At 42.8% G+C, this 12,123-nt stretch overlaps 1 protein-coding gene across 1 annotated transcript; it reads left to right on the forward strand.

The window, feature by feature from the left end:
- Positions 1 to 1,000: 1,000 nt before the first annotated feature.
- Positions 1,001 to 5,966, forward strand: rgs4 (regulator of G protein signaling 4). The gene is made up of 5 exons (XM_062396357.1): positions 1,001 to 1,142; positions 1,330 to 1,446; positions 2,668 to 2,732; positions 3,979 to 4,142; positions 4,947 to 5,966. The coding sequence occupies exons 1-5, from the start codon at positions 1,099 to 1,101 to the stop codon at positions 5,166 to 5,168; spliced, it is 612 nt and encodes a 203-aa protein (XP_062252341.1). The 5' UTR covers positions 1,001 to 1,098; the 3' UTR covers positions 5,169 to 5,966.
- The last annotated feature ends 6,157 nt before the right edge of the window (positions 5,967 to 12,123 follow it).

Below are 12,123 nucleotides of genomic sequence, written 5' to 3' on the forward strand. Positions count from 1 at the left end.
TCTGAAATCTAATCTATCTGGTTTGAGTTTATGCAATTTGTCTAATTTCTTACAGAATAAAAACAAACTTAACAAGATGCTGGAGCAATTCAACAGCTGTATAAACATTCAACACAAACACACACACACACGCACACACACACACACACACATACACACACACACAAACACACACATACACACACACACATACGCAAACACACAAGCTCAAAAACACACACACATACACCAATATGTTAATGAATTTGGCGTTTCTCTGTTATTACATATTCAGTTACATAGTGAGTATTCATATATTCCTCTTATAGAACTGTTTATATATTTTGTAAATACATATTGCAGCTGTGATTCATTATAATTGTTATTTTTGGCCTTTGTTTCTTACTTTACTCTTTCTCCTGCAGTTGTGATGTCACAAACCTAAGAAACCAATCCTGTCAACTTGTGTGGTTTGGGCTCAGTAGCAGGTAGGGCTCCTTTACTGCAGGGGGCGCTGTGACGGCGGATCCAGGCACAATTGCAATTTTTTCAAATGTCATTTTTGGTGACATAGAAGAGTTTCAAGGGAAAGTTTGAATCTGCTGGAGTGCGAGTGACAGAAAGTAATAATCTCTGGTTCTTTCTTGGTCCAGGTCCCATCGTTGATTCTGTTTTCTTTCACATTGATCATGAACGTCCACTTTGAAAAAAAGCTGATCGTGTTTCAATCACAACAAAAAATTTGAGTTGATGCAAACGAGTTAAAACAATTTGCACACACAACCAAACCTGATGAATGTGTGTCCCCACAGAGCGAGGACTTCCTGGGTTCCTCCCTCGGTGGAAAACACCTGTTGTTTTGGTTGCACCCGATCCCGTCGGCTGTAACTTTCCCTCCATCCTCCTTCCCTCTGCCTCCTTTCTCCTGGTCTGCTGTGATTGGTCGGTTTCCTGTCAGCGTGCACACTGGAGGTATACAGCCTTGTGGGCTGGGGGGGGGGGGGGGGGGGGCGGAGCCAACCCACAGGCTGCTGTTGAAAACTGAAGAACGCTGCTGCTTGCTGTCACAACAAACTCCTGCTGCAACAGCTGTGTCTTTGGATCTCTAACTCTGTCGCCATGTGTAAAGGACTCGCAACTCTTCCTGCAACGTGCCTGAAAAGGTAAGATCTGAGGAAAATGGATTTGATGATGAATATTCATTTTTTAATTGAACTTATTCTGTTTTAAATCAGTCTGTGACTTGAAACAACAGGTACAGAATTGTTTTATTAGAAGCAAAACAACCTGAACTCTTCTGAAATGCTGTTACCCCCCCCCCCCCCCGCCCTGTCACCTTCCTCTCCACAGTGCCAAAGACATCAAGCACAAAATAAGCTTCTTACTGCAGAAGCCTGAACCTCAAGCTGCAGATCAGAAGCAGACGAAGGAGAAGAACGTTGCTGCTGCTGCTGCTGCTGTGAAGAGGTCAGAGGAACTAATCTGTCACTGGGAACACTGGGTTTAATGAATGAAGCTAATTTAACCACATGCACGAAGCTTATGATCCAAACCATAAACTCTCTGTGCATGCGTCTGTCGAGCGGCTCTGTGTCAGTTGTGTCTCAATTGTGTTTCGGTCATTTAGGTTCATTTAACACTGCTTCTGTTGTCGTCATGCAGAGTGTGTATTATCTCTGTGCGTTGTGGTTCTTTTCTCAATGATGCAGATGTTAGCTCAGTGAGATAAAACTACAACCAAGACCGATGTGGAGCTGATAACTCATCGTCTATAAACAAATTGATCTCCACACATTGGCTGTGAATATTAGATTCAGAGATAACGCACGGTTTTCTACTCGTCTTCTTCCACTTATCTTCTGGAACTCTGATCTTCCTTCATACCTGTCGGACTTGACTTAGGTCTTTAATTTGAATCTTACATTTTAAATGTTGAAACCCTGGAAGGTGTTTGTGATGAAGCCTCTGAGAGGATTCATCTCCCTGATTATAAAACTACTTGACACGAGTCTGATTCATTTGAAATCCCTGCAGGTCATTGATCCATCCCCCTACATGTGACTTGTCCTCCTCAAGACTCAAAACATTAAACCATCAGTTTAATGAGGGATCATCTCAGTATGTTTTGGAGACAGATGAAGGGAGGATGAGAAAAGAGGTGAACGGGTTTCAGTGACAAACCACAGCTGAAAAATAAATTAATTCAGAGGGAAATAGATGATTTCCTGTTTCCTGCTTCCTCCTTTCTGTATTTCGAGGATCTGTGACGCTTTGTTTCGAGCTGTAATTGCAGAAGCAGAAGCTGGTTTGTTTTACTACCGGAAAAAAATCATAATGGCTATCATGATATTAATTCGGAACTTAATTAGCATTTCAGGAAGTAGCATAATTCCTGATATGGGATCTGGTTTGCGTAGGAGCACATGACGTCGGGTTGTGGAATCGTCCAACCTCATCGACCTCAGGTTCCCTCTGGAAGGTTCTCGTGTTCCTTCATGAGCTGGTTACAATCAAAGTCCACTTCTTTCCTTACAACCTTAATAAACTGTATTAATATGGTTTTATACACGTGAACACCTCCAGCAGGGGATCAAAACTCAAAATCCGCCCTGAAGACAGACTGCATGCGTCTCTGTGCAGTGCAAAGTCATGCAGCTGAATTTAAAAACCTGTTCCTCTGTGTTTCAGAGTTCCGACTGCAACCGAGGTGAAGCAATGGAAAGAGTCCTTCAGCCACGTCATGAACAGTGACAGTAAGTGTTCAATAAAAATCTCATTATTATTAAATCTAAGTCTAATGTGTCCAAAGCGAATCCCACAGGACTTGGTCTGATTCGTATAACACTGACTGTCATGCAGATTCTCTCCTGGGGTTGATTTAAATATATCAAACAACTAAACATGATAAATTCTCCTGTGACATGATGCTGCTGCAGCTGTGGGAATATGATCAGACGAGGCCTCGACCTCCACATTCCTCACTAATGCTTTCTGGAAGGATCCAGAGATTTCAAAAGTTGTGCGGCTTTTTGAATTGTTAATATTCAGCATTTGGGCTTTGTGTGTTGTTAAAGAAAAGTTAACAGGATTGACACAGGAAACTTGGTCTATACTCACACACACACACACACACACACACGTTCTCAGGCCCTGGTTTTCTCCTACGTGTCTGGAGACACTCGTCAGAGGCCCCTCAGGACGCGTTGACCAGCACAGTGTGTATATGTGCATGTGCACAATCCCTCAGAGAATTACACTGTGTGTGTGCGAGGACACAAAAACCGGGAGCAATGGCCTTGCGGGAACCAGCTGGGCGCCGACCTCCTCGGTTCCATGATCTCATCCGCTGACCTCTGACATCGTCATGTCTTCCCGACTTCGTCCGACTTTTTTTCCGACCTTCACTTTATCTCATCATGGCCTCAGAAGCCTCCTCGTCCATCCGTCCATCCGTCCATCCGTCCATCCGTCCATCCGTCCATCTGTCCATCCATCCATCTGTCCATCCATCCCTGGAATCATGTAGGATCTCAAATGAAGCCTCAGATCTGTGTCTTCTTCAAGTCGTGTGATACTAGCCAGGTTGTAATTATCGCTGCTGGATTTTGTGGGATAAATTCAATTTCACATTAGAATTGTGCTATTTTATTGTGTTTATTTCCTTCGACATGAAGTTAACACAAACTCCAGCTCCAATTACACTGAGGACACTGAGATCCAAATCTCGTCCTGAGATATTTGTGTTTATCCAGTTTTGAGCCCGTTGTGTCATCAACACATCCACTAGCTTGGTGGGAAAGGTCTGGATATGTACCTGCCATATTCACACTGACTGGCAGGAGAAGTTCTAGAAAAAGTCTGGAGCAACTGATTCAGACCTTTTGCCTTCTCACATTCAGCCTCAGTTACATCTTGAGCTCTGCACCTTCACTTTGTGCACCTGTAAAAAGTGGAATTGATATTTAACAGAAACCTTTTCTTCTCCTCTTCCCTCGTTAGCCGGTCGCTGGGTCTTCCGCAGCTTCCTGAGGTCGGAGTTCAGCGAGGAGAACATGGACTTCTGGCTCGCCTGTGAGGAATACAAGAAGACCGGAGCCTCCAAGCTGGTGACCAGAGCCAAGGACATCTACCGGCAATACGTGGAGGCCGACGCCCCTAATGAGGTGATTAGAGCTGTTTTTTATTATTATGGTGAATGTGAGTAAACTAGAAAGAGGCTCAGAGTGATTATAATGAATGTTGAGAGCTGTAAACACATTTCATAAATCGTATTAATGCGACTGCACATTCCACTTCAGTGAAGCAACACATGAGTCTGTGGATATAATGAATAGTGCTGCAACACTAATGACGTTTCACTGAGCTGCCTCATTAAAGAGGCTTTTACTCTTTGATTTCATCGAAACACTTTCCACCTGACTTTCCATTTCATTTATGATTGTTTCATATTTTCATCCTTCATCCAATAATCATTTGTGTTTTGGGAAATTCGTTATCAAACAGGCGCAAACAAGTATTATTTTTATATATATATATATATATATATATATATATATATATATATATATAGTTTTACTGATTTCTCTCAATCCCTTAGCATATCATTTTAGAAGGTAATATTGCAAAACTATAAAAGCAAAACTAACATGTTCTTTACAAAAAAATATATATATATATGTATATATATATTGAAACAATAACTTTATTTGTACAGCACTTTTCAATGCGTTATAAAAATAACCAATATGAAACTCACTAAAAATGTCACATTAATAATAAAGATACACATTATCACATGATAAAAGCTTTTTTATAAAGTTGTGTATAGATTGTTTCAGAGTTATGTTCTTGCACATGAAGCACAATTCACCCAGTATCAATCCTGGACCTGCTCCTCCACTGGTCTCGAACCTGTCGGTGCTAAGTGCTGAAGTTTATTCTCCGTCCCTCCTCCTCGTTGTCTCCAGGTGAACTTGGACGCGGCCACCAGAGAGGACACGAGGCAGAACGTGGAGCACGCCTGCCCGTCCTGTTTCGACGAGGCCCAGAGGAGGATCTACGTCCTGATGGAGAAAGACTCCTACAGACGCTTCCTCAACTCCAAGCTGATCCAGGATCTGCCTCAGAAGAACGAGATGAAAAACTGGGACTATGCGAAGAACACGCAGGCGTTAAGTGGTGGTGCCTAAACGTATAGTGGGAAGAAGGGAAGAAGAAGACAAGACTGAAAACGTACAAGAGACGCTGATGGAGATCTGTTTGTGTTCAGAGTTTAGAAGAATCAGAGGTTCAGAAGGTGACGTAAGAAAAGTTCACGAGGTCCAGATTTCATTTCTCTTTTTTTTATAAATTTCATTAATTCCTGGATGTCTTTGGTCCTTTAAGGGTTTTGCCGTGTCATGTCCACTGTTTGTGCATGTGTCCCCCCCCGTCCCCTGTGTCTGATTTAACTCTTTCATATATCAAGTCATGATATATATATAAATACACATGAGGTTTAAACATTTGCTTCTGCATCAAAACAAACTTACGCTACCTCCGCCCGACGGAGACGCCTCCACACAAACCTCCTGTCCTCTGTGTCCCGATAACGACTGTGTGAGGTTGTTACGTCTGTGAAATGTAAAGAGTGACTCGACGCCTACATGGATAAATGTTCAGTGTCTTACCCATCAGTGTTAATGTGTGGTATTTATGAGACTGTATATTTATACATTTTAAAAAAATAAAGAAGAACACGAATAAAGCAGAGCAGCTGATGTGGACGTGTTTATTTGTTCTAACAACACTGGCATAGTCTTTTTCTCTCTGTGCTATAGAGCTGCTGAGGATGTTAATGAACAACCTGCAGTAAATCTCATCATTTAAATAACTGTTCAATTCAATGGCTTGTGGCAAACTCAGAACTATCCTACGCAGTTTTTATTAAATGAAGTTATTGTCGTATCAAATCTGTGACTATCAACGAATAAAGTCATGTGATGGATTATCTGAACTTTGCGTTTGATTGTAGGTTCAGTTCTGCTTCTACAGACGTGTCAGCATGAGGATGAACATGTGACAATTACCACTCAATTCAAAGTGTACTGCATTAAATGGCAATTTTTCTAACCCTGAACCAACCTCATAAGGTGGTGGAACCGTGATGCAAGGCATTAGCACGGCCAGTGGGAATAACAGGGTTCAGGGCACTGATACAGCAGCTGGGAATCAACCCAACAACCATTTTCTCTGTATTTGTTATTGCAACCATATTGATGAAGGACCTCCCTACAATGTTAACAGTTTTTTTTAGCCGTGTTTTTTCTCTGAACCCTTTGTTACAGAGTTTGGAGAATAATTTAATCTTCAAACATTCTCAGAAACAGTGTCAGGTTTCCCATTATATGAATATTGACGGGGTGTGTGCAAGAATTCAATGCTTTTGTGCAGAACAATTATTATCTTTAAATTTTATTCTCAAGAACTCAAAGTCAGATCTTGATCTCCCAACTTTAAAATCCAGATTTTTGTTTTCCTCTCTATTCAAGTGTCCTGTGTTGGTTTCACCTCTGTGAGGCTCGGGGGGGGGGGGGGGGTTACTTCAGCCGTGTGCACGTTCACAGCCAAACTTCATGCCTATTTAAGGGCAACACATTTAGAAGCATGACGCACTATACAGTAAATAAGCTCAAATGAATCTGGTGCACATCGGACTTTGACGAGCAGAGAAACACAAACACGTCTAAATATTTACTGTTTTTACCGGCTGCATTCTTTGCTGCTGAGAAAAGACCAAGAAGTAGAAGAAGAAACGTCTGGATGGTTTTATTGAGGCTGAATCTGTAAAAATCTTGAGTTAATAATTCACCAGCAGCCTCATTGTGAGAGGGGGAGGCGGTGGACTATGGGCAGAGAAGGTCTCTGGTTCGTCTCTGGTTCGACTCCACGGAGAAACAAATCAAAAAGACGAACCTGGATTGATCTGTCCAAAAATCCAAGAGGATTCTCCCTACCCTGTCTAGTGCCCCTGAGCAAGGCACCTTACTCCCCCAACATCTGCTCCCCGGGCGCCGTACATGGTCGCTCACTGCTCTGTGTGTCCTGCACCAGATGGGTTAAAAGCAGAGGTTACATTTCCCTACCTGCATGTCTGTGCATGTCTGTGCATGGGTTTGGGATGAATAAATGCATTTTAATCTTTATCATTATGGTGCTCGGGGGTGAAGCCGTGCAGCAGGAGTTTTCCAAGAGGACCTAGAATGTGTTAATCTTTGAAAAACAGAGGCCGTTAATTGTAAATGTTTCTCTCTCGAGGAAAAGTCACACGTACATAACAGGAATGAAAACATGCACAGTCACGTCTGCACAGGCTCAGACTCTTGTTTCAGTCTGTGCTGCTGAAGGTCTGGAGTCTGCAGCTCGAATGGACGAGGCCTCAAGAAGGTGATGATCCACTGAGGCTGGAGTGAAGGTTGTAGGACTCAAGACTTTGGACCAAAATATGACGTTTTGGAGCCAAGTGAGCAACAGATCATTTGTTTTCTGTGAAAATACCATGAGGATGGAGATGGAGAGGAGGTACATCAAGTATTTTAGTTCTGATGAGTATTGAAAAGCCTGTAAGATGAGAGCGATACAGAATATAAATCTCCTTGTACCATGGTTAGTGTCTTTTATACATTTCTTACATTTACAATAGTTTTATAGTTTCATAATGAAGTTTAAAGAGCACACCTACAACATTTCCAACATCTGTGTGTTGTCATTTCTGTGAATAGTCTTTCATTACATTCATTTGTGTGTGAGGAACCTTTCACATCCCAGAACACGTTGAGTGAAGTCAACTCTTCATCTGCAACGACCAAACTTCATATGAAATCTTTACAGTCTAAACGCCTGAAAACGACTTTTAACCTCAGAGACTAAATTGCTCAACTAATTCTAATTCTAAGTCTAATTCCTCGTCTCATTCAGAAACATATTTCACCACAACTTTAAACCATTAAATCACAGTTTTTATATTAATTTAATAATCTTTTGAACCACCTCAACTTCCTGTGTCTTCAGGAAATGAATCCCAGAAGTTAATAATAGTTTTCTTTTATTCAGATTCACCACAGTGGGTGTTCATGGTCTCATCGTTATCCCCACAGGTCGTTTAATCTGAAATTCATATAACAACATCTTGCGTTAGGGTTATGTTACACAACTCCTGTGTTTGTGTACTTGTCTTCGCCTGCAGCAGCTGCGGCACGATGGTCTGGTCCGACTCTCCGGAATCAAACCTGCTTATCGCTCCGTGGTCGCTCCGTGGGCGCTCCTGTCGCCCCGACACCCGGCAGCTGCAGCAGCCCGCTAATTAAGACCTGACAGGAGGATCTGCTGCTCTAATGGGATCATGCATGTGAGGAGGCACGTACACACAGGCACATGCACGCCTAGGCCACGTGCACACCCTCAGGACGAACAGCTTGTACGTGCACGTCTGGATCTCTGGTTGGCCGGAGAGAAGTTTGGATAACAGAGTTAAAACTGATTCATCTCATTGTCTGTTTTCTGCCGTGATAACAAAGGTTCACGTGACAGGACGTGGTTTTCAGAATAAAAGCTGATACAGGTAGTTTGAATGTGGGATTTCAATGTTTTGCTTTTGATTCTGTTTCAAAGTGATTCCTACTATGTTTAATTTGAATTCAATCCTCTGTTATTAATAACAAAAACTCTTTTACAAAAAGCGCATACATAATTTATATTTTAGTCATTTTTTTTACAAGTAGGCTGCTTGTTCAAAGCATCGCTGCATTACAGAAGGTTGTTGGGTCAAGGGAAAGATGGAGGATATGTGTATTTGACAAGTTTGACATTATAACTCAGACTCATTGTTTTGTTCATTTGAACTTTGTAATTTTATTTACATTTTAAAAACCCTTTGTCACCATAGTACGCTGCTGTTTCCTATCAACAGCAGCGTGATGCGTCTCCTCCATGTTAACTGTCGTCACACTGTTACTAGCTTTACATACATAAAGGTCATCATGTTTGTTGTGTAATCTTCTGTATTTGTGGTTGTTCCCAAATTAGAAGAATGATTTTCACAGTTGAAGAACAGGCCACGAGCAAAAAAATGCAACTTTCTGCAGCTGGTCTGAAATCCGATCTCTGCAGAAGATGTAAATAAAATGAGACACGTTTCAGATTGAACAACTCTCTTCACACCTGATATGACTCAGACTAAACTGATATTTCATTTGAGTCTGAATCTCAAGTGAAGCAGTCGTCCTAACTGATGGAGAAAGTGTTGTTTCCCTGTGATCACGCTGTTCCTCATTAAACCTGAAGCCTCACCCTCATTTGTCATGTGTCAGATGAACCTCATTCTGTCCCTGGATCACCTCCTCCTCCGTCTCAGATGAATTCAATGGTTCAATCATAGATTCAGTTTGGAAGCAGCTTGTTCATCGATGATCTGAGCCTCCTCCTCCTCTGCAGGTGGGATTTCTTCTGCACGTGGAGGAAACGCTCGGCTACAAACACTTCAGGATATCTCAGGTGAAATAATAATAATAATAAGAGAGACTTCTCTGAAGAGCTGGTGTTGTATGTGCACTGGAGACCAGATGAGAGGAGGAGGAGCAGCAGCTGCAGGCAGCAGATCAGCAGGCAATCGGCTGATAAGGAGGATGAAGGCCACCGAGACCAACTGACACTCAGCAGGTGCTGGAAATGAAATCATCTCTCCTCATCTGATCGGAGCTGCGGCAGCGAAGTGAACTCAGGCCGAGCTGTCGTCTCTCGGTGCAGGAGTCATCCATCATCCAGCCCATAAAAAAACATACTGAACAAACACAGTTTCAGCAAAAGGGAACAAGTGATGAATCCACGTTTGTTGCCCTAAAGGGAGCAGCGGTGTTTTCAGAACTTCTCATGTCAGGGGGGGGAGAATGTTATTCTACTAAAAGTCTTCTGGGCTCTTGAGTAAACGTGGGTTTGTGTTGACGGCTCAGTCTGATGAGACTTTGACCAGCTCGGGGGACGCACTGTGGGCGTGGCCCGGGAGGGTGTGGGCGTGGTCCCGGAGGGTGCGGCCTCGATGCCACTGGGGAAAGGACGGACTGTTCTTTTATTTTATTCACATAACAAGACAGAGAGTTTGTCTTTCTTGAAAATTAAAAATGCCTCGGAGCTTTGAGATCTCTGTCATCAGAGACCTGTGGAGCGCTGGTGTTTCTAACGAGGGGCCAATCGGGCTCTGAGCTTCCTGCAGCGCCCACACACACCTCGGTCAACAGACATTTATAGCTTTATGATCTAAAGCAACAAGTATTTTGAGACTCTGGGGAAAACCAATCAGCCTTTTCCCAAAGTCTTGATGCCAACGAGTCTGTTTAATCTGCGTAGACGTCTGCGTGGTCCTCTGATCGCTGGTGTGGATTCTCTGGGCGGCGGCCAAGGCTGAAGAAATGGATTAAACTGTAAAAACATGATCGTTGAAACCTTATGAAGAAATGAGAAATTCTTCCTCTTTGTCTTCCGGGAAACATTTGGAGGAAAATCAGATCACGTATCAGATGAACAACAGAAACAGTGCTCAAGGTTTTACAGCTGGAGACTCATCATGAAACAGAGAATTTATTGTGCAATAACCCAATTTTTTAAACTTTTCTCCGTGAATGTGACCAAGCACCGGAACATTCGAAATCATCAACTCAACAAAACATTTGTAAGAAATGTCACCGACGTCCTTCGGGGCCCGAGAGCATGTGACCTTCCTCCGTCTATTTGTAGAAAGTGCGGTAACGGATGCGTCCGTGTGGAATCAGACAGTGTTTGTGTTGGCAGCCGCTTCCTCAGCTGCATCTGTTTCCACTCGGGCTTCTCACCCTGCTTCTGGTGGAGCACTTCGTTCTCCGGGACAATTCAGCCCATGCAGAAAACAGATTCAGGGACTCGTGTGTTTTCTCGGACACTTTCCTTGAAGGTTTATGAGCGATTGTTTTCAGTTTCCAGTTCGTCTTCCTCAAACTTCGCTGGACGAACGCCCAACGTTAGCTGGGAAGTCAATTAAGGATCCTCTGGTGCAGGATGAACTTCACCTGTGATCGACAGCCGACCCTTCAGATACCTGCTGAACCCTTAACACCAGTTTCCCTTCATCTATTCATCCTTCCACCTCATCCCTCAGTACTATGAGCACTTTCTTCAGTTCATTCCCCAGACACATCTTCACCTTTATATCTCTACTTTCTTTACATATCTATTAAAAACTTAATTTAAGCCTGGTGCAGAGGACTTTCCTAAGACACTCTAAGACATAATGACAGATTTAACCGATTGTTGATCTTATTGTCGTCAGAACACAAACAAGTAAGATCGCACACTTCACTGCGATGATTCCACAACTCTTCTCCAGTGTTTTTATGTCAGTTGTCAAACAACTTTAAGGAACTTTACCGACACCTTCTGGACCTGGAGTGTGGAAAACTAACATGTTTGATTTTGACAATTCAAGATCAGGGAGGTTTCCACCAAATCTGTAGCATTAGGATTAATTTGTAGGGATGGCCTCTAGTCAGAAGCGCCCCACGATTGTTGTGTCCAGTCTAAATTTGACCTGTGATATCCTCTGGTGTCCAGCAGCTCTTACACACGACAGCCCCTCGTCCTGAATCTCTTGAAACTCGTCATCGTTCCCAGTTGACGTCCTCGTCTGCGTCTTCCACTCGTTCGGCTCCTCCTTGTTATTTGCGCGCTCACAGTTTTGCCCCCGTCACATTTTAGAAACCTCAGAAATTTTTCTCTCTTGTGTTCTCACATGGACTCACTTTGAAATGTTCCCATAAACCTTAAATAGGGAGCTGGTAGGAAAAGATATGCAAAATATCCGAAGCAGATTAATCAGATATTTGTGTTCACAGATTCAGCCCCTAAGGAACCTTCAGGAACATGTCTGTGGAAAACATGCAAACTCCAAACAGGAAGCCCTGATTGGCCGGCAGGATCTAACAAAGAACCTTCTTGCTGTGAGTTCTAACCACTGCACCACCGTGCCGCCAAGAATCCAGTCATGTTCCCTCTCTGGGACATTTCTCCTCTTCTATTACATACATAAAATATATATCCTCAGGAATCTTATGAAGAAAAACAAAGTGACAAATGAAAATC

Source organism: Platichthys flesus, chromosome 9 (assembly GCF_949316205.1).
Source record: "Platichthys flesus chromosome 9, fPlaFle2.1, whole genome shotgun sequence".
In the NCBI taxonomy this organism is placed as follows: Eukaryota; Metazoa; Chordata; class Actinopteri; order Pleuronectiformes; family Pleuronectidae; genus Platichthys; species Platichthys flesus.